Below are 22,747 nucleotides of genomic sequence, written 5' to 3' on the forward strand. Positions count from 1 at the left end.
TATTTTAAAGGTTTTGTTTACTTTTATAACACTAATTCAGAATATTCATTTAACTACAGTTTCCACAATTTTAAATGTTTAATAACTCTATTAGAAATAGATAAAGCTCGATGATCTTTTGATCACATAATAAACATAAATTTTGTTAAGTTTGCGTTTTCTCAGCCCACTGTGCATCATCGATATTGCAGTTGTCAGCGTTTTCTGCTTGTTCTTTTTATTCTGCTTCAACGACTGTCTCTGTGAATGGAGCGCTACGAGCTTCGTTTCGGGCTGCCTGCAATCTCAAGTATTGATGACGTCGCGGACGCAGTCGCAGTCGCGGCTACGCATAGCTTAAAGTTCAATGACATCACAGAACATTGCGCAAAGGTGCAATAGGTTGCTGTTGTTGTTGCTGCTGCCGCATAGAGAGAAGAAATTCATCAAACTGCCGGCAGCTGCCGCACCAGCAGCAACAACAGCAACAACAGCAACAAAAACAACAGTCGCAGTCGCGTTCCTTTAGCTTGGCTAGGCAAGCAAATCGTGCAAAAATGCAGACGCAGCAACCGCAACAGCAGCAAGAACCACAATGCTATACTTGTATGTTGAGTGGCCAACGACGATCGGCAATCAATCTGCAGATGCAGCATGGCCAACAACAGCGCGTTGTGGTTATTCTTATTGGCCAGACGGCTTGCACGCAACAAGTTTTCTTTTATTATTTCTTTCTGCTCTTACTTGTATGCTGAACTTGTGGCCTTAAGTGGCCGCCGTCGTTGCGTTGATTGTGGCAAGGCGTTGGCTTGGGCTTTTTCAGCTACACTTGCAACGCGGCCGCGCCAGGTTGAACAAACAACAGAAATGTTATCTCAGTGTAGCGTCACACATGCATACATAAATACATACTTACATGCAAAAACAAATACACGCTATTTTGCACTCAGAGAAAAAACAACGAACAAATTGAAATATGGACAAAGGTTAATAGAAAGGGAAATGTGTTTCAACAAAATTGCAGATCTTATTATTACTGAGTATAGTTATTGAATACAAATATATAAGCAGATATACAAGTATGTATGTACGTTTAATAAGTTGGAAACAAGTATTTAAGAGCCTAAAATGCATTGTAAATTTTAAAAAAGTTCTACCTTCAGCCAACAAAGAACTGAACAGAACCGAACTCGAAAATTCCGTTTGCCAATTCTTAGATTAGGATGAGTGGGTAGCTTTGGAAGAACTAAAAGCAATGGATGCTCTTGAAGTCCAAATTGGAAACGGAATTGGAAAGAGATAAGAACATTCTTCATTCATATGTTTTTGTCGAAGAACGAAAGCCAACGAGTTCATGGAATTATAATCTACATTTTCATTTATTTATTGACAAAATTGAAACAGAAAATAGAATAAATTGTGTAAAAATAGTAAAATAATTATAACATTTGATATACTTGTAAATACCAATCATGTGCAAAATAATAGGGAAAAATCCGGGTATTTAAGAAAAATACATAGAAAACGAACAGTTGCATTAATTTTAAAGCTGTGTTTATACTTTTAAAGGCTTTTATTGACACTTTTCGGAAATTAACCAAAGTTAATTTAGTTTATGTATTTGCTTATAAATAGTTAGTTAATGTAACTTTATTTTTTTAATCAGTTTATTTTTAAAGTCAAAACTACTTTATTGTTATTTTCAAAGAGTTGTAAATATTTTCTTATAAGGAAAGTATAAAAGTATAATAAGTTACATATTGTTTCTAAAAGTTGTTAGTGAAGATTTTCCTAAGTGCAGAGGCTGGCGTTTCAAGCTATAAAGCCGGCCGGGCTGGGCCTTATGCAACCTGACGATGGCTGAACGTCGTTGGCTTGACTTACTTGTTTATACACACACACATGCACACACACACACATGCACACACACACATGCGCACACACCCATGCACATTCACTCTGGCAAACTGACAACGTCTATCTATTTATTTGTAGCTGACTGCCTGACTGGCCGTATTTGTTGGTTTACATTTCGGTTTTTCGCTTCAAGTGAGAAAAATGCTGGAAAAATAAACAAAAAATGCAAGAATTTCAACCAGAAAAGTGAAGTGCCCGCTAAACCCACCGCTTCCCTCCCCATCCTGCCCCACCCTGCCCCCATCAGCACCAATCCAATGGCTTTGTTGTCTGTAACAAAGTTTGGCTGCAACAATCAAATGCTCATCAGTGCAGCAAGCAGCAAAAACAAAAAAATGAAAAGCGCACTTGAAAAATAATGCGTTGATGTTTAAAACAAAAAACAAGCAGAGAAACAGCAACGCACTGCATCTGTACTTGTGTTATGTATGTATGTATGTAGGTCTGTATGTATCTTTCTCTTTGGTTTTAGTTGAAATTGTTTGGCTCTTTCGTTGGTTCCCTTGTACGATAGTACCTTGTAGCATTTCGAGCGCAGAAGGTTTATTTTCGTTGTTTTGTTTGTTTGGTTTTGTGGCCACACATATACGCAAACACACACACACACACACACACATAAATATACACGTATGCATATTTGTGTATACGCATGAGGCATGTTGCAGGTGGGAACAGGTTTGTACTCGTATGCGGGCCATAACTTTGGCTTGCTGACGTTATTTATGCTTTTATGCCCACCGCGACTGTAATTACAAATAAAAATTTGAAAAAACTTTAATTTCCTGTAAAGAGGCAGCCGTACATATTATGCATGTATTTTTGAGTTACTCTGACTAACAAACTGTTTTACTCAGAAGTAATCTGCAGAATTAAAATGAACATAATAAATATTTTAAACGAGGTAATATGATTGCCGAAGCTGGCAAAACATTTCGGGCCAGTTAGACAGTTATACATATATTCTGTACCCTCCCCTCTCTCTCCTACAGTGTCTTATAGATAATACTACTATATATATGGTGATAAGTACTGTAGAAAATGGTCAAATATGATATAGTAATCAGATTTAGTTACGAGTTTGGAATATTGTGAAGCAAATAATGCAAAAATTAGTTATGATAGTCATCACGAGTAGTATAAAATATATAAAATTATATATTTATTATATTTATTATATATTTTCTAATTTAATAAACAAACGATGATTTGATAAGATTGATTTCATAATTTAAATTTTAAAGGAAGATTGACATTAAAATTTTTTTGATTATATTGCTGGCTTTGTAAGCTGATGAAAGTTTTTAGTATTATTTAAAGTTTGGAAGATAAGAGTGAGTACCAGCTTTTGTGCAATAAATAACTAATATGTTATACGAATATTACTCTTCTTGCTATTTATCATCGCGAGCACCACTAACTTATGTTGCATATGTCGGGCTATACACACATATATATCTATTAATGTAGTTCTTGCTATTCCTCTAAATCATAACCAACACACAAACGAGTATGTTTACAAAATAAAAACAATATCTAGCGTTGTAAAAAATTGTATCGAATGTTTTTTTAGTCGTTTCATTGTTAAATGAAAGACAATGCGAAAAAACATATGTACAAGTATTTACTGAAAGCAGGCTTAGGTGTGACTAACTGGCCTTTTCCCCATATGTATGTTTTATATTTCAATTGCCTTTGGAAACTCAATGGTATGTAATGGGCCCTTTGGTCAAGTGCTGCTGGACAAGAGCGATTCTCGTAAAGTTGGCGGTGGTGTTCAAAGTGCGCCCGCTGTGTTGCCGTTGCCTGAAGTAATTCAAGCTGCATTAAAAACATTAAAAACACTTACATACATATGTGTGTGTGTGCAGCAGGCTTACTAAGCGTTGCAGTTGCTGATAGATAGGCAAACCGACAGATTGGACATTAGACAGGGCGACCGACGAGCATGTTGCTGAGTCTAGTCACGTCGCGCTGGCAACATGTTGCGAGCACCTTAGCCACAAATGGCCAATATGGCTGATTGATAGAGCTAAGCAGGGAACTAAGAACTGCCCGCCTGACTGCCTGCCCGCTTGCCCGCTCTGCATGCTGAAAATGCAGCCAACGGTAACAGCAGTTGCTTAAAAAAATTACCCCGTTTTTAAGCTTTGCGGCGTCCAGAGTATTTGACGTTGGGTTGCACGCATCGCTGCACAGTGGCCTGAGGGTATACTTGTATGTAAGTATTTAGATATATGTAGGCACATATAGCATGTAGTTAACATTTGCCGCAAATGGCGCGCTGTAATGGCATTTCCAATGTACGAGTAGCTCCCGTGTTGCGGCGGCTCGTGAGCACACATTATGGCATACGAGTTTTACAATACAGGTGAGAGGGAAGAAGGCATAGGCAGGCATGTCACAGCAATTGCAACTGCCAATTGCGAAATTAATAACTCACAGAAGAAACATTATTATACATACATACATATGTATGTATGTATGTGAATGGTGTGTGATGTTAATTATTTGGGTCTCTTGTTCTCCGTTTGAATACCTGAGCAATTAACGCGCTGCTCCCTTGCGTGTTTACTTAAAAAGCAGCTGCAGCAGCTGACGACTGCAGCCTGAGAGCAATTGACAGAGAGAGAGAGAGAGAGAGGGCCAGAAAAATAATAGTGTTGCAAATTGCAGACTGACTTCGCTACTTCACACTTGAGCGAGTCGTAGACGACATTTGGAAGCCACTGCAATTGCCGCCACTCAGCATATTTGTTTACAAATTGCAACAATAGCAACAAAGAGCACGAACAGCAGGCAGCCAAAAAAAAAAAAGGCGCAAAAAGCACGAACAACAGCAACAACAAACAGAGAACTGCAGTCTGCCGCCAAACTGACGCCTGACTTTGCCGACTGCTTGTGCTCATTCTTGTATAATTATTGAAAATCAAGAATAACAGCAACAACAACTGCGACTGCTATTGCAACAACAAATTTAAAACGAAAAACGGATTAATTTTGCTGTATTAAGCATTTTCCAGGGCGTGTCAGCGCAAAGCTCAAATAACGCAACCGTTAAAGAAGAAGAAGACGGAGTAGTTGTAGTGCGGCAGTAGCAGAGTGCACAGTTTGGGAGTCACTGTAACTTGTTGCGCGTACGAAGAAACGAAGAAGCCACAAATCAAAGCTAGCAAGAATGCTAAAGCTTAAATGGTCACAATTTAACACAAGGTCGTGAAAATACTGGGCTAAAACATTAGACGCTTATCTGTAATTGTAGACACTGTTGGCCACAACAACAGCAACAACAAGAAGCTCCGTGGCGAACGACTGTAAGTTAATTGTGTGAACATGCGCCACAATCTTTTGTTGCAATTAACGTTGCGCCCCCGCACCATCCGCAATGAAGCAATGGAGCAAACAAATACCAGGAGCTGCTCGCCACAAAGAGGAGCCGTCGGCAAAGGCAAAGTAAACAAGGTGTTAATTTTCAAAAGGCAAATGCGCGCTACATTTCTGCACCCCTCCCACCTCACCCCATACCACCGCTACTCGTCGCAGTTTTTTCTGTTACTGCTACTATGCATGCAAATTTAATTTTCATTCAGTTGTGCTTCTTTTGTTCGTCTGCCTGCGTAGAGACGAAGCGATAAGATTTCAGCACGTCGTCCACCCACCCAAAGCCTCTGCTCCCCCACTCCTCAGAACACACAACCATATCCATAAAGAAGACAAACGCACGCATACAAATGTGAATAAGTAGGAATTATAATAGCAGCACAACAACAATTGCCAACGAGATGACAAAAGGTAAGAGCGCACAACTTGATTGCTCAATGGACTAAGAGCTACGGGCTACTTGAAGGTTGGATAAATCAGGAAGTGACTTTGGAAAGGATTCAATAAATGGCATAATATTGGAAAACAAAATTGAATCATTCAAGTAGGACAAAGATAATTGATATTTCGTTCTTCTACTTCTTTGTTTATGATAATTTACTTTATTTGGTAAGATGGTCAAAATATAATTAATTTTTTTATTATTAAAAAAAAAATAGTGTTTTCTCTTTACATAAATTGTAAGAAAACGTTTTTTGATGTAAGCTACAATGTTGGCGAAAAGCTAAAGTTCTGATTGAGTGAATTTTTATAACTTAATTCCAGCTTTTTTAAAAAATCGTAGAAAACGAATTCAAAATTATTTACGAAGTGCATTTTCAATATTGTTTCTGTGGTTTGTATTTTCCAAGGCCCTAAGATAAATATTCTAAGTTTCATTTGATTAATTTCTTTATTTTTAACAATAACAATAAATCAAGAAAATTTTGCAAATTTTGGAACAAACGCTAAACTTGGGGTTATTTTAAATAGATTTGACGGTTCAGATACTTACGAACTGTGACCATTTTCGGATCGTAGGCACAAACACGCCGCTCCACGGCCACAATCTTGCGCTGTACTCGCCCCGCCCGCTCCCCCACCGCCTGCAAGTCCCGCTGCAGATCGTCGAAGATGTCGCTGGCGATGAGCACCAGCGAGGCCAATTGTCGCAGGGCATTGCTCAGCGTAATGTTGCTAATCGAGTCGAACTCATAGCCGGAGATTACACGTCCGGAGTTGCCGGCTGTGGGTGATTGGGGAGCGCTGGCGTTACGCGGCTGACGCTGTTGGCTGGTGTGCCTTGAGTTGGGCAGAGATTGGGAGACGCGTTGATGTGTGGGCGATGTGGATAAGAATTCCACATGCTGCTTCAGCTTCTTCATGGGCAGAGCGGGGGGTGGGCGTGGCACCTGCAGCTCCTCATGTTGATCACCATTCGTCAGTGCTGAGGAGCTGTGGACCAGAGCCTTGGTGAGAGTTGTTGGCGATGTTGCTGTGGCAGTTCCATCGTCCACCTCATCGGGCGATTGCTTGTTGTTGATGCAGTTGTTGTTTTTGCATTTGCCCGGTATGCATTGGAAGCGAGTGGCGGCATGCCCGGAACTGGCGGCCGTTGCCTGGGCCACATTCACGGGCTGCACGACACGCTGTACGAAGGGCATGGTTGGGCGCTCTGTTAGCTGCTCATTTGGGTTAGTCGCGTCGGTCTGGTTTATTTCACTTCACACTCGATGCGATGCGATGCGATCGATCGATCAGGCACTAGTTGCTATATTGATCATTTAAGCGGCTTGGTAAAGAAAACCATAAAAAACAATCCCTCTCCGTCGCTCACACACACACAAACACACGGCGACGAAGGTAGAGGCAGAATAAAAAATAAAACTGGTCAAACGACTTCTGGGCATGAATCCTCGCTCGCTACTTCCTTCGCCTATTGTTGTCTGTTGGTATTTGATTTTCTTCCTTTTTTTAAAATTTTATTTATTTTTATTTTTTTGTGGCTGCTGCATGAACATAAATTCCTGTGCTCTTCTTGAATTCGGACGTTTATTTGCTTCACGCACACAGGGACACACGCACACACACATGCGCTAACAAACTAGTTGGCCAGCTTAATACGCGAGACTTGGCTTAATTGAATGTAAGCCGAAACCGAAGCCAAGCAAGCCGGCGTTTTGGGCGGCAGTTATGCGCTCTCAACTGGTTTGGTTTATGCACTTTACACCCAAAGTGGCGCCTTTTTGGTTGCCCTTGAGCATTTGCACGTGAAACACGATTTCTTAATAATTACACTTTTATTGCTCTTCTCTGTTTCTTTGCCACTATTTTTATTGCCGTTACGCGTGTTCGTGCTCGCTATTCATTCATACACTCTGAACGTTAACAACAACAACAAGTAAATACGACGAACATCCGCGCCACACATCATACTCGAACGCCGGCCCAAAGTAAACTCCGGCTAGTGGCGGGCACAACACCATCGATGTTCGCTACCGATATCAGCTACGATAACGATTGTCTGTACCGCACCGATATCACTGACATCAACAAGCTGGCAGCACGAATCACTTTGAAACCCACCCAATTCACCAAAACGTTAATATTTCGTTAGAGTCGAATTTAAATGTTAAAAAAAGATTTATATATACACTAGGAAATACAACTAAGGCAACCACCATATAATACCTACTAAGAATAATCAAAATACTGTTGATTAATACTAGTTGTATTTGCATTTATATAAACACATATTTTTATTTACAACAATTCGTAAAAACTAGTATTGCACGCCCCCCAAGTGGCGTTAATGGTAGACTTTCACAAGAGAATATCTTCAATAGTATCAATATCATTGGAAACAGTGAGTACTCCCTCGGCTATTTCGAGTTTCCTCTTCTGTACCTTGAAGATACTTTCCTCAATGGTGTTGCTGCACATGAACTTGTGGATGATCACGTCTTTTTTTTGACCAATGCGGTAAATACGACCCTCTGCCTGTAGGTCGAGCTGTGGATTCCAATGAATATCGAAAAATAGCATATGACTGGCGCCCACTAGATTAAGACCCAACCCTCCAGCTTTAAGCGAGAGGAGAAGGATGCGATTCGGATTTTCCGGGTCGTTGAACTTGTTCACAATACTCCGACGATCCTTCAATTTAGTGCTTCCGTTTAGTGACAAAGTCGGCCACTTGGCTTTCTGCAAATGATTACTTAAAATATTTAAAGCCGATTTCCATTTCGACACTATAATGACCTTATCTCTGCTTTTGTTCATAATCGGTGCTAGTGTTTTCATTAACTTCAGCATTTTTGAACTTTGACGTTCTAGATTAAATACTGGATTATTCCGCGATAGAATGTTGATTTGTCGTTACGAACCTAGATTATTCTCAATGCAAGGCACAACAGATCCCGTATTCTCTTCTTCGTCATCAGACTCATCTAGCATCTGTAATGAATTTAATTTTGAAGTCAGTCAAAGAACTAAACTCTGAAGCGATTGTCATAATTTCGACAACTGGATAGAGACCTGGATATGTCGAGATATTTCGAGAGAGATATTCTCGTCTTACTTGTACTTACTTCAACAATCAATCCCGGAAGACAGCAAATCTGTTGCAAGCGTAATAACAGAACATGTTTTGCATTGCCTTTTTCCATGTCCTTGAACTTCTCGTGCATTTTGTAGTATTCGCCATCTATATTAATCTCCTCATTTAGTATGTATTTTTTGAAACGGTCTATCTTGTCGTACACCTCCTCCTCCTCGGCATCTAATTCAAACATAATCGGTTTGTAAAACTTGTTGGGAACACGGTTTTTATCAATGTCCTTCAGTTGGTCTTTAGTCCGTCGCAGCATTAGTGGCTCTAGTAGCCTTTTTAATTTCTGCTGACCATCTGTTTTGTTATTTTCGATACGTTTTTTCCATTCGGCCAAATTACCGTAGGGAGTATAATGCAGAAATTTGATCAAAGCATACAAGTCTAGCTTTTCGTTTTGAATAGGCGTGCCGGTTAATGCCCAACGATAGTTGCTCCTTAGCTCGCACACAGCCTCGCATGTGATCGTTTTGGAATTCCGCACAAGATGTGCCTCATCCAGTATAATGCGCTTCCACTTAACACCGAAAAGATTGCCACTGTGCTTGTACTCTCGCATCGCAATACCGTAGGTGGTGATCACAATATCGAAGGTACATAGAACTTCAGGCCGCCCACGATTTCTTCCATGATGTACGAAAATGTTGAGCTTTTCGTGTGAAACCTTCGATTTAACCTCACACTCCCATTGACGCAGCAGACTGGCTGGGCAGATCACCAAAGTAACACCGTTGAAGGCTTCAGAAAAATATTAAGTCCAATGATTATCGGAACAGTTCGTTTAAGATCAAAAAGTTCCAGTACTTACTATTCGTGTTTCTATTCTTGCTGGCCAACACTAATGAGATCGCCGAGATAGTTTTTCCCAGGCCCATATCGTCGGCTAAGATACCGCCATGGGGCTTTTGCTCTTCACGGCGTTTCATCCAAGCGAGAGCAGTTTTTTGATGATCCATTAAGGGTACCTTTATACCGCTAAGGTCTGCATCAGATACATTTTCCAAAGATGGCAGATCCATCAAGGGTACCTTTAGACCGCTAAGGTTTGCATCAGATACATTTTCCAAAGATGGCAGATCCTGCAAATGAGTGGCATTAGGAACTGTTTTTGCTGCACAATAAAAGCTACAATTTCAAATACGCACCATGTTGTCTGAAAAATTTAGAATTCAATGGACAAAATGTCACGAAACAAAGATATAATGCATTTGCTTTCATAAGCCTGTCCCTTCTTTTTAACAAATATTTGAAGAATCCTTTAAGATCGTGAAACTGCATAGATATTTGGGGCATTACTAGAGGTTGGTTCCGAAGAGAAATCTACGTGAACTGACAGAGTAATTTTATTCTGTTTGAACTGATGAACAATCATAACGAGATGCCAAAATTTAGGGTCACATGTGATTGAAAATGATTCAAAAGGAAGAAAGAAAGATTTTGAAGGACGTAACATTGATATTCTATTAGATATTCCGAGAAAATATAACTTGTTTCAATTCAATTGATAACAATAATGAAAGGAAATATAATATATTTACAAAAATGGTCATAAATTTACATGAATAATAAATTACTAGACATATAAAATGAATGTCTATAATTTAAATACTAAACTAAACATCTGCCTAAAAAATGTACATTTATTTATATTGGGACACGGTCTATTTCCGTTTCAAGATCAACTACAATAATGACAGTTTTACTTCCTGTTCTGTATTATAACCCAATCGTGATAGGTTAAAAATAACAAAATGTTTTGAATTTGTTTCCTGAGTTTGAATGAGACATTTTTATTAAACGCTCATCTCTAGTGTAGATCCAACATGCAGCAAATACACAAACCAAGAGTTGATTGTACCTTATGCACAAACCAAAGCGTTACAAAAACAAAAGTTTAAGAGGCTAGAACCGAGTTTCTCTCTTAGTTCATTATACTCTGTACATAAAATGTACAAGAGTATATTAGGTTTGCGGGAGCTGAAAATGTAACAGGCGGAAGGAGGTGTGGCAGACCCCACAAAGTATATATATTCTTGATCAGCATGACGAGACGAGTCGATCTAGCCCTGTGTGTCTGCCTGTCTGTCCGTCTGTCCGTATGAACACCTGGATCTCAGAGACTATAAGAGCTAGAGACATCAAACATTATTATGTGTGTACGCTGTGCAAGTTTGTTTTATTTTTTTGATTCCCCCCCCCCCCACTTCCACCCTATGGGGGATTTCCCGATTTTCCATTCGTATAATCGCCTATATCTCGAAGACTATAAGACCTGTGAATACGCAGAAAATTTTGGAATTTCCCTCCCTCCCCCCTCTCCCATGCAAATCGCCATTTTCTCTTACTCCCGTAATTCTTGGAATTTCGAACTCAAATTTGGGAAATACCCCCAGTTAGTAATTATGTGTCCGTACGCCAAGTTTCATTATGATAGACCGATTTAACAAGAAGTTATAGCCCTAAATATATTTGCTGCTGCAGCGCTGCTCAATTTCTATAATTATTGTAAACATATGTACAGAGTATTTCAAAGTCGGGACACCCGACTTAAGCTTTTTTACTTGTTTTATATTGTCATCTCCTTCAATGCCCTTCAAAGCGAACAAAAGGAGAAGTGGGGAAATAAATTATAAATTATTAATGTATTTGTTTAAAAGTTTATTGAATGCACAATTGTTGACATTTGTTGATCTACGTGTCAATAAGATATCGATTCATAATTTAAACAAAGCACTGCAGAACTAAAATGCGTTTTATATTTAATTTACACATTACACAATTTTAACCGACCACACTTGTCAGTCCGAAAAAGCGCAGTTACAAACTGCCCGTATCTAACAGAATGTTACATTGTACTTATATTTATTTTAAAAGAGAGACTTATTACTGGTGAATCACCCATAAGAGTAATAACCGTTTTATACATTTTTTATAACAAAGCTCTTTTCGTCTACAACTGCTTCAAAGTGATTTTTACTCATCATTATTGTTAATATATATTATACTAGCGTCCTGCCCCTTCTTCGCACGGGTATTTTTACAAAAAATTTTCGTATGAGTCACTAAGAAGGATTGAAATTTATTTTGGATATTATTATTTAAATGATTTTTTGTTCGTTTTTAAATTTTTTGGTTATTCTTCATCAGGTCAGATGTTCTCTGTAAAAGATATTTGATGTTTTATTTTGTGGTAGCAAAATCAATTGATTTTCAGGAGCTCCGAGCCGTGATAGGTCAACATACCATAAAACATTGCTTTCGTGTGTCGATCCCTACTTCCCTTCGAAGGCTTGGCCTTGGGACTACCGGAAATTGAAGCCATATAAATGATCAAATGGGATCATCGGTATCCTCGTTATATGAGCTAGATGACCAGTTGCTGGGCCGTTGATAATAGTTGCTACACTTAAATTGTGCTGCAATTCCTTAATAAGCAGCCTCGTTCCATTGCACATGCTTGGAAGGCTTTAATTTCTCAAAAGCATGATTGCAATTCCGAATTTTACCGTCAAGTTATGTGACGGCTGTCCAGAAGAGTTTAGTGAACTTAAATGTCTTCAATATTAATCACGGTGTCGATCGATTTGTAATCTTTTATTTTGCTGGGGACTTTTGAATAATATTGCCTTAATATTGAAAGTGACAATGTTTCGAGCATGATTATGAACTAACAGCTTGCTATTCAGCATTTTTTTAACGGAATTTGTTTACACCTTTGGTTACATGATTGGCGTTTTAGTAAGGATTCCATTCTTTTTTTCAAATATAATATAGCCCATGTTCACCGTCGATAGTGTAGCTTCCCAACAGTGAAAGAATCCATTAAATCAGTCCAGTAGATTCGGAGCCTTTTCAGTTCAAACAAACAAACATACAAATAACAATCAAATATTTCCTCTTTATAATATTAGTATAGATGTATGTATATGTATTTGTACTTATATGCAAGCAATAATAATCAACAAAACAAAAATCCATTTGAATTCAATTTACTAAATTTCACCTTTCTTATTCATATTCACCTCGCTGAGCAAGGGTGACTTTTCAGAGTTGCTTTATTTTTTGTTTGCCGTTTTACAGCACTTCAGAGCTATCAAGCAAAACACTAAAGAGTCAACATATTTAGGAAAACATTAAAAATACGAGCATATTGTCTGAATTATAGAAAATATTGTCGTGCAACTGTCTCAGCAGCATGCCGAAGTACTACTGTGACTATTGCGACACGTATCTGACGCACGATTCTCCGTCGGTGCGCAAAACACATTGCACCGGGCGAAAGCACCGCGACAATGTGAAATTCTACTACCAGAAGTGGATGGAGGAACAGGCACAGCATCTGATCGATGCCACCACAGCTGCGTTTAAGGCGGGGAAGATCACAAACAATCCGTTTGCCAGTGGACCGCCGGTAAACAAGCCGGCTGGTGTTTCCATTCCACCACCGAACTTGACCTCGGCACCGCCACCTCGTCCTGGCATGGCCATACCACCGTATATGCCGCCCATGATGAATCATCCGATGATGGGTCCAGGCATGCGGCCGCCGCCGATTCTCAATCCTATGGCTATGATGGGGCCGCCACCACCGCTAGGCACCATACCAGGTGTACGTCAACCAATTATGAATGGCCCAAAATAACACAAATAACTAACTAAATAAGCCGTATGATTAAGTATATCATGTTTAGCGATATGAAAAAATTACCACTGGATCGATTTCATACCAATAAATGAAATTGTTTAACTTGAACCTATTTTGATTATATGTGCATATATACAAATATTTCCTAGTTTTTTGTACGCATACTTTTTCTTATGGAGAACCCGCCCATTTTTACATAGTTTTATTAAAGTTAGTTTATGACTTAGAAGAATAAAAAACGCACTAAACAAAGTGTAATATTAATAACAAAAAGAACCGTGGTGATATCTTCACTATATCATCTATTTCTAGATCGTCAAGGTAATTATTAATCTTGTACGCATAGTTTTTCTGGTTTGTATGCATACATAGCTCTATTGGTAAATTATTGTTTATATATTTTGGGAGGTTGCAAGTCGTTTGCATGCTATATTAGGACGCGATGAGAAAACAGGGTATAAATATGGAAATCATGTAAAATCGGAGTACACCTTTAAAAAAGGAGATCAAATCGGATGTGCATTAGATAAAATAAATCAAGAATGGAATGTTAGAGACGAGCTTCCCATACTGGTTAAGAATGTATTTACGTGCCTTGTGCGATCTACAACGCTTCCATCTGTGTGTTACATGTAGTCGGCCAGAGCTAGTAGTACGAAAATTCATTTATTACATTCTTATTCATAAAATTCCTATAATTATCTATTTCATCTTTGCATTCGTAGTGTGAACCTTCTGCAATTATTCGGTTGACAATTCAATGAATCGTTAAACAATTTTTCACTTTTATTCGCTTTAAAATACATTATTTAATATGAACAAAACGTCAAATGCAATTTAATTATTTTACAATAATAATAATGTTGGTATAATTTTGATTATAGGAATACAAATCGAAAACTAAAATGCCAAATTATGCTCACATAGGAATTGTTAAAATGCAACACTAAATAAACAGGTCCTTATATAGTAATTAGTTTTGCCAGCATGTTTTAGTGAATTGCCAAGCCGTTTAAAGTCGCGACTCCACACTTTGTCCTTAACTAATGTTATTATTTATCTAAATATCTAAATTTATGAATTCCGTCTAATTGTAGTGATGTATTATTTGCATGTCTATCGACTCATTAACTAGACATGCATTGCCGTTTGCTGGGTGACACCATCACTGCTGTAGGTTGCCTCGTGCTTGAAATGGCGAATATGCTTGATTCGGAGCGCTGGTACTCTTTGCCAATTTTCTCCAGGTCCAGGTCTGCATCCAGTACCAAGACCTGCCAAAACAGAAATCACCAGCATTATATATGCAGCATAGACAACAAATCTAAACCACTTACTTTGGCATGCTCTGGTCGAAGTTTGTGTATGAGCCAATCCTCGTGTAGCTCATGCAATTCCTGCAGGTACTTTAGGGGTACGCAGCTCTCTTCAGAACGCGCGCGCGCACGCATACGCTCATAAACGACCTCCGGCGACGTTCGCAGATAAATTATGAGATCGGCTTGCACATGTATGGATTCCTCTATGAATTTATACCATTCCTGTAATGTGTTGTACATGCCCTGCTCCAGTGATCCGTTGCGATGCATGTTCTCCACAAAGCAGTACCTGATGCAAAAGTCAATGGAAGTTTTAAAATCTGTTTGCAATCCGAACCTTAAAGTCCACCTACCTTGCACTAAAGATGGAACGTTCCATAATTTTCATCTTCTTGTCTGTTTTCTGCGTATGCGACTGCAACATGGTCAGCGTCACATAAGATTGAAAGGGCATGGCCCACTTTTTGGGATCTTTATACATTAGCTCCAGTAGATTGACGCCTTTCACATTACGCCACTTCTCCACCGGCTCTGTCAGCAGGCAGATGTCGTTTTTATATTTTTCAAAGTGATTAAGGAACGTGGTTTTGCCGCTGCCTATGTTGCCTTCGATCAGCACCGTAAATGGTTGCGTGTCCTGCGCATATTTGCGTCCCATCGCGACGCAAGTTTTCGCCTTGGCTCGTATGGCTGCTAGTCCCTGATCTGTTTCGTTAAACATTTATAAAGATTATGAAATTATAAACAGATAACACGTCACTATAGTTGCGGTCAAAAAAGCTGTTCGGTAATGCGCCAGGCCACGAAACTGTACAACTTGAACTGCACACTGTGATCTCCCAATACCAAGTAAACTACCACCATCAGCACGGAAAACAGTTTGCCCGCCGAATTTAGTCAAAAAAGCGGGAAGCGACATTGATACAATGTTATCGGGGATTGTTTATTTTGGCTTTAGCAAACAGCTGACCAAACGACTACAAGCAAGTTGGTAAATAATTTCAAAGACACAGTATATAAAATAGTTGTCATGCATATTTCAAAGTACATTTATACATACATATGTACATATGTGCATGCATACATATGAATGTATGTATATTTGCCTGTATGATCATATTTAAAAGCATCCAAATGCATTTTTATCTGCAATTGAAATATGGCTGTAGTTACCTATTAACTGTAACACAATGCGACGGCATCCTATTTGTACATACATGTTTATTTAATTATACTTATACGACGTAATTGTGTTACATCTTACACACATACATGTTAGAATTTCCTTTGTATTAGATACATACGCACATTTATTTCCTAATAATATCCGCGTTGTTTTTTTTTGCGTTTCAACACTTACGCAAAATGTTAAAAGGCACGTTTATTATAAATCGCATTGATAGGCGTTACTGCAAAGAATTACTTTGTCGAGGCAAACGCCATCAGCAATTATATCTCTGATAAGATTTTATGCATATGTTATCATCGATTTTTTTTTTTTAATTGTAGCCGGTTTCCTAAAGCGGTAATTTCACAATTTTTGCTTTTCCTATCAACATTAAAGACAGATTTACTTGCTTTCATTGAAAGTACTTGGTGCCAATGTGCTCTAAGCCTCAATCCCCTTATTTAACAAGGTGGCAACACTGGTGCGACATCTATGACATTTAAATGTTATGGCGTATTGCAATCATTTCGTTTGTTTAATTTTATTTGCAGTACACCAACCCCATATACATATGTAATATTAGTACTTTGTTTACAACTGGGTACTGGTAATAAACATCTTATAATTATATTATAAGAATTGACCCATGTGGGCTGAAAATTATTTACAATTGCTGCTTATCGATTTAATAGTAAAACTTACTAGATTCGGTCTTTTCATTGCTGTACTTACTAGATTAGCGAATTTAAATTGTTGATAAGTTGATATTGTTGATTATAATTTGCTTATTGTTTGTGTCGTTTTATACTATTTATAATTTCCTATGGTTGCAAAACTTCAGAGTTGACATTTAAGGTGATATTTTGAATTATGACTGTACTGAATAGAATTCTCAAGTGTGCCATATTAAGCGTCGTTGGCTAGCCATATATCTGAGGTGCAATCTCCACCAGGATAACGCATTTCATGTGGTAAGCTAGGGCCATACGGTTCCTTACCAAAGTCAACCAGAAAATCTTCATTTACAGCCATACCTCCGTTTTCAACATCAATATCAATCAGGCAAATGTGACCGCCCTTGGAAATCATCTCCGGATAGAACTGATTCAAATTATGGAATAGTAAGTACGCATGACTGATTGGGAAACTGCTACCGTTTTGCCTACCGTTTTGTCCCATGGTGAGTAAAGCGAAGAGGATACATACAGGCGCTTGCCATCCAGTGAAAGCTGCATCATCTGCGGGCCTGCTTCAAGGCGCCGGCCTTTTATGTAGCGAGGGGGAGGTCTTTCCTTAATATTATACAAAAATAGAAGTTAGAAACCTATGTGTTTACACTAAGGTTGCACTTACGTGCAATTCCCTGTCCTCCTTTACAGTAACATTGGGAAGATCACTGCAAATGGAGCCACCCAAAAAAAGTTGGCCAGTAAGTTTAGGCTCCTGTGGATTGCTAATATCATATTGCCTGAGATCACCATGGAGCCAACAGTTGACATAAAGGTATTTATCATCCAGAGAAATAATAATATCGGAAATCATGCCACCCATTTTCTTTACAACTCCGCTTCCGGTGTCAACCAATTTGTGTGGTATGTCTATAACCTTTTTGGCCTCAAACTCATCCGAGTCTGGTTTCTTGCTAAAATAGTAAACCCTGGCATTGAGACAACAACCAACAAATCCTTCAGCACGCTTTGGATCATGCAAAAAACGTATTTCCAGTGGAGTGGCACCATCCATGCCAAGATCAATTGTCTGGTACAGAGTTTGCGTAGACCACTTGTAAAAATTCAACCGGAAGCCATACTGCGTTTTATCATCAAGATCTTCATCTTTCCAACCGCTGCAAGAGAACACAATGGAGTTGATATTGTTAATGATATAGAAGGACCATCATACGAACCGGCGGAATTTGTTGGGAGCACCCCACTCGGATGAGACCATGACATCGAAGTATGGCTGATACCAAAAATCATATCCACATAGCGCCTTGCGGTCTCCCTTTGTCCAGGTTCCCAGGCAATTGAACTCAGCGTCAAATAATATAAAATCGCCCTTTGCATTGCCTTTCGCATCACCCATTACCGATATCATAATGTTGCCATTGGCCAGGCAATGCGTCGTGTGTGGCGCCGTCACATTGTGGCTCTTGAAAACGTCTCCATCGATAACCTTTATAATTTCGGGCTTACGTGGATCGCGGGCCACATCGAGTACATAAATAAAGTCAGAGTTCAGTGCGGGCAACACAAGTTTATCTCGCTTCGGCACCTTTTTGGCATTTTTGTCCACATAGTAGCAACTGGAGCAGGCATTCCAGCCGGAGTGGTGCAACTCATTGCCCTTACGATTCGTAAAGGTGCGGTGTATTATCTGTGGTTTAATAATGGATGAGTGATTAAGCAAGAAACTTGCAAAAAATAATATTTACTTGACAATAAGTTGGGCTCTCGGGGTCTACATCTATTGTCGACAGATAGTCTCCATGTGGTTCATCAAGATTGGGTTGAATTGTCACCGTATAAAGTAATTTCTCTCTTGGTCCATTTTTCATGGCATCCAGAGGTGTGGCATAGCCGGGTCCATGACAACAAGCTGCAATATAACCAAGAACATATAGAAAATAAATAGCTATTCGTTCTTCATTGCAAATGTATTCATTTGATGCTTAGAAATTAATGTTTTTGAAAGATTTATTTAAATGTAAAGATTTAATGCGCACTTTTCTCCGACATCTTGTCCAGTATCTATCAGCTCTTCTTGTCACGTAGAGACTAAATTAAAATTGTTTGACAGCAGTGATAGCTGCTGTTCATGCGATTTCGTCTCCGTGGTTCTCTCAAACCGGAATTTGTTATCATCGCTCTACTCTCCAATACATACTCGCACAATACACGTACATAAATATATGTACATATATAAATATATTCTTGCGTTCATTGCTCTCTCTTCGGTCAAAGTGGGTGTGCATTCTTTACAATGCATGCCTTGAATTCAACAAATAGTGGAAGATCGAAGACCTAGCATGCAAAAAATTGGCAAGAATTTTGCTTTGGAACATTGCCTGATTTTCTAAAGTTTCAGTACTAATTTTAATTCTTAATTTTATAAGATCCTTGGAATGTTAATACTGTTTTCATTGAAGATTAAAAGCTGTTACTCAAGCATGAATTAAAAATTAATACGAAATGGGCAAATAAAATATACCACAAAGGCAATCCGTTTACTTTGTAATTATTTATATATATATTATAATTCAGATATTTAAAATGAGATATTAGGTATTATAAATAAAATATATGTATGTATCTATATATATATCGGTTCAATCAGTTGCATAACACATAACATGGCAATTAAGTTGTTACAGGAAGCGCACAACTAAGTTTTTAATTATTAAATTGATGATTAATTTTGTTTTTCTAATCTGACAGAAAACAAGTAATTTAAAAAAACCCGTAAAATGCCGGCAAACCGTTCAAGCGCTGCCATCTGACAAAACCATTATTCAGCGTTGCCAAATGTTAAATTTGTTTTTGAGTCGGGCTGCCAGAGAACTTCAATGTTGTATTATTGATTTGAGAGACGACGAAGAGGCAGCAAAGAAAGGCGGAGCACGCAAAAAAACGAAATACGCAGAATTAAGCAGAATTTTAGGCACGATTTGCATTAAACTTGTGCAAAAATTAGTGCTTCTAACGACGTCACAGGTCCCTATACAATTTATGTGTTCGTAGTACACTTTTCAGCAATACATTGTAAAAAGGGGCTGAAAAGGGCCTACAAAACCGCAACCACCTACCACCCTTGCAAAGGCAAAGGACTTTCGGTGCATATCTGACAGCAACTTGCACTTGCACGTCTTATTTGGAGCAGTCATGACCAATTTGGAGAAGCAACACGAGATGGTGAAGCGCAGTCTAGTGCAGTTTGTAAGCGCGCACATACCGGGTGCGGATTTCAGCGTAGTCGATGAGATTGTGCTCTCCTATATCATATCTATACTCGAGGACGCATCGGAGGATCCGTGTTTTGATGTGGAAGGTTTTGTGGAGATGATGGGTGCTTATTTTGAGGAGTTCTCGACCATTGATCAGGGCGTGATATGTGAGTGGATTTACAAGCTTGCCAGCGAGCTCAGTGGCATTCAAAAGAATCAGGGTAACCAATGCGCGGCCAATTTGTCGCTCAAGTGAGTGGTTGATTATAAAACTTTGCATCGTTTTACGTTAATAATGTTTTTTATTCTGTAGCTCTTTGAGCTTGTCGGACATTATACCAGAGTCCAAGTTGCGGGCCCGTAACTCATCTATCTCAGAGAAAGACGAGTTGTCCTCGAACAGCAGCAGCGGCGGCAGCAAGCGCGCCCAACATTTGTCCGAGACCAGTGATGGTGGCTCCACTGACAGCTCGAGCTCCACTTGCGATTACTTTATGGATGAGACCGAAGTGTTGCAGGAAATGTTTCCCGACACGGCCTACGTTGAGGTGAGGTCGGACTGTTAAGTCAAAACTGCATCTTTAATTGTTGGTTTGCTCAATTACAGGTGAAGCATTGCATTGCCATTGCCAAGGGTGATATTGACAGTGCTACCCAGATACTTTTGCATCGCCAGGAGACTGGCCAGAGCCTCACTGACAAGTCAAATACTCTGGCTATCAAGAAAAATGTGATCGTGGATGACAATGAGCTCAAGAATCGCATTATAGCCAGGTAAGCTCTATTAGTATTGCTCAGTAAACTACTAATGCATATTTGGCGCGACTTAAGGTACTCTTACGTGGATAAGAACGCCACTCAGCGTGAATACAAGCCGGTGGTGCCAAAGATGGAGCCGCGCAAGCTGGTACGTTACCGTGACAACAAGATTGTCTCGCTAAAAGGCGAACGTTACACTGAAGTCAAGCGCGATGAAGATGCTGAGTTAAAAAAACCCAAGAAGCAGATTCAACCGTAACTAAAGATGATCAAAATTCACTACAAGTATTTTATCAAAAAACAAAATAACCAACAACCAACCCTACCACATACCGACACCTACTCCGCACCAATGAATCCGTTAGTGGAACGATCCCAATTACGTAGCCATTGTCGCGACTTGCTTAATGTATGCCAAGATTTGCATATGGATAACTCCCGATCTGCTCTTACCTACTCTCTACACAATGTCCTGTCAACAACAGCCCAGCTTAGCCATCGTTTTAACGCTTCCTTGCCACAGCACAAACATGACGGAACTAGCATTCGAGCAGCCACAAAAGCAGCCGCATCAATCCAACTAACTACCAGTGACTCTTTCTCTTGTGAGTATGGGACTAAGTTTGTGTTGCCGGTAACGCTACTTGAGGGAGGCGTGGCCAGCAGTTTATTGTTACTGTTGCTCGTTAGCCTTGGTTATTATTGGAAGATTCTGCTTTTTGCTTCTGCACGACATATTTTCCATTATCATGACGTTCAGGATAAAGATGCAAAGACTTTACGTACCAAATTAGTTAATAGTTATGTTTTAAGATTTGATGACGAATTTTTTGCCAGCGCCTTGCAGTTCAGTGTTCACGTGCGCGTCGTTGAATTATGAGTTCCACTGTTGTTCACCCCCCACAGGTGACGTAGGTGACAACAACTATATGGACCGCGTTTGTAAGTCGATAACTATGTTTGTCAGGAGCTAACGTGAGTTGCGTTTGTTGTATTAGTTATAGTTCCTTATATATCACATTGGACTTGAAAAAAACTGTGAAAAGTATGCAGTAGACTGCCTGAATCTCATATAAAATTTAAATGCCCTTTTCAGTATTTCCAATCATCGTAAAACGCTCTCACCGCGCGAACAGACTTACAAAGAGAAAACGACAACTAAAAAACATGCACGCGTGTTCTAAAACGAATTTGCGCTCAAATAGACTTATTTATAAATTTTTTAGGTATTTGAAATAAAAGTATTTGTTGGCCATGCGCGTTTCAAAAACGCAGCTGCACAAAAACTTGCCATAACTATTTAAGATTTGTTTGTTAATTTTTGTATATGTGTATGTAACGTACATAATCGTTTCTTGATTCTCTCTGTTGGTCCAAGTAAACTAGCAACAGTAGCCACCAAAAGCAATGCAACACAAACTAGTCCTTTACCAAAACTCCCCCAATAAAGAAATAAAAACCAAAGCGGCTGCTAAAAGGTAGCAAAACCTTAAAAACATATTCAATAACATGAAACTTAATCAAATAATCAACATATTGTAACCTAGTATGCTTCATTGTAATTCCTACAAAAGAAAGAAGAAACATAATTAATGTTCAAGCCCTAAAACAATTCTTGTTTAGATATAAGTACCAAAATATCGTTACTTGATCACATTTGAATATTTTAACAATTGAACTTAAACTTAAGATGTCATTTTTTGCAACAAGATATTATGATTATTTTATTAGTGGCTCTCCACAATTGGTGCATTTTTCATTTTGTTTGACACAAAATTATTTCTATTACACATTATTTATCATGTAGCATAAGTTTTTGAAATCTTATATATATGTGCTTTCTATCTTCGTTTTACACATTATGCATTGTATTGAATCTCCCGATATGTTCTTAAGCTAAGCACTGAATTAATTGGTATTTATGTCACATACATATTGAAATGTATGATTGCGATATTTATGTATTTGCCTAATTTTTTTTTTTTTGGTTTCAGTTCAAAGCTATGCAAGTTCTCGTACAATTTTAGTTTCATATATTATTTTGTGATAT

General features: G+C 38.8%; 6 protein-coding genes across 11 annotated transcripts in view; 2 read left to right on the top strand and 4 right to left on the bottom strand.

The window, feature by feature from the left end:
- The window catches only part of LOC115620212, a 64,732-nt gene extending 57,043 nt beyond the window's left edge, over positions 1 to 7,689 (bottom strand). For all 3 annotated transcript variants that reach the window (XM_030513350.1, XM_030513351.1, XM_030513349.1), the window contains exon 1: positions 6,269 to 7,689. In XM_030513350.1, coding sequence (XP_030369210.1) covers positions 6,269 to 6,917 — 649 coding nt within the window. In that variant the 5' untranslated portion in view covers positions 6,918 to 7,689. The remainder of the gene's footprint in view (positions 1 to 6,268) is intronic.
- Positions 7,690 to 7,968: 279 nt separating this feature from the next.
- LOC115621421 (transcription termination factor 2-like) lies at positions 7,969 to 10,215 on the bottom strand. Its single transcript, XM_030515073.1, has 5 exons — positions 10,009 to 10,215; positions 9,672 to 9,942; positions 8,844 to 9,601; positions 8,640 to 8,709; positions 7,969 to 8,585 (listed from the first exon to the last, which is right to left on the bottom strand). Exons 1-5 carry the CDS (start codon positions 10,009 to 10,011, stop codon positions 8,077 to 8,079), a joined length of 1,611 nt encoding a protein of 536 aa, XP_030370933.1. The 5' UTR covers positions 10,012 to 10,215; the 3' UTR covers positions 7,969 to 8,076.
- A 2,750-nt stretch (positions 10,216 to 12,965) lies between these two features.
- Positions 12,966 to 13,616, top strand: LOC115621407 (U1 small nuclear ribonucleoprotein C). The gene has a single exon (XM_030515050.1). The coding sequence runs from the start codon at positions 13,059 to 13,061 to the stop codon at positions 13,503 to 13,505; it is 447 nt and encodes a 148-aa protein (XP_030370910.1). The 5' UTR covers positions 12,966 to 13,058; the 3' UTR covers positions 13,506 to 13,616.
- Positions 13,617 to 14,269: 653 nt separating this feature from the next.
- LOC115620328 (deoxynucleoside kinase) lies at positions 14,270 to 16,813 on the bottom strand. Of its 4 annotated transcripts, none has more exons than XM_030513525.1 (4): positions 16,728 to 16,813; positions 15,181 to 15,532; positions 14,846 to 15,116; positions 14,270 to 14,782 (listed from the first exon to the last, which is right to left on the bottom strand). In XM_030513525.1, the coding sequence occupies exons 2-4, from the start codon at positions 15,483 to 15,485 to the stop codon at positions 14,636 to 14,638; spliced, it is 723 nt and encodes a 240-aa protein (XP_030369385.1). In that variant the 5' UTR covers positions 15,486 to 15,532; positions 16,728 to 16,813; the 3' UTR covers positions 14,270 to 14,635. The 4 variants fall into 4 exon arrangements, with proteins under 4 accessions (XP_030369385.1, XP_030369383.1, XP_030369384.1 ...); XM_030513523.1 differs by lacking the exon at positions 16,728 to 16,813 and adding an exon at positions 16,188 to 16,584; XM_030513524.1 differs by lacking the exon at positions 16,728 to 16,813 and adding an exon at positions 16,136 to 16,297.
- Positions 16,753 to 18,766, bottom strand: LOC115620327 (methanethiol oxidase). Its single transcript, XM_030513521.1, has 6 exons — positions 18,721 to 18,766; positions 18,430 to 18,593; positions 17,902 to 18,371; positions 17,349 to 17,841; positions 17,162 to 17,287; positions 16,753 to 17,096 (listed from the first exon to the last, which is right to left on the bottom strand). The coding sequence occupies exons 1-6, from the start codon at positions 18,731 to 18,733 to the stop codon at positions 16,902 to 16,904; spliced, it is 1,461 nt and encodes a 486-aa protein (XP_030369381.1). The 5' UTR covers positions 18,734 to 18,766; the 3' UTR covers positions 16,753 to 16,901.
- An 833-nt stretch (positions 18,767 to 19,599) lies between these two features.
- LOC115620684 (CUE domain-containing protein 2) lies at positions 19,600 to 22,602 on the top strand. Its single transcript, XM_030514053.1, has 4 exons — positions 19,600 to 20,190; positions 20,252 to 20,486; positions 20,546 to 20,712; positions 20,770 to 22,602. The coding sequence occupies exons 1-4, from the start codon at positions 19,877 to 19,879 to the stop codon at positions 20,954 to 20,956; spliced, it is 903 nt and encodes a 300-aa protein (XP_030369913.1). The 5' UTR covers positions 19,600 to 19,876; the 3' UTR covers positions 20,957 to 22,602.
- Positions 22,603 to 22,747: the final 145 nt, after the last annotated feature.

This window comes from Scaptodrosophila lebanonensis, unplaced genomic scaffold (genome assembly GCF_003285725.1).
Source record: "Scaptodrosophila lebanonensis strain 11010-0011.00,11010-0021.00 unplaced genomic scaffold, SlebRS2 tig00000024-arrow-pilon, whole genome shotgun sequence".
NCBI lineage: Eukaryota > Metazoa > Arthropoda > Insecta > Diptera > Drosophilidae > Scaptodrosophila > Scaptodrosophila lebanonensis.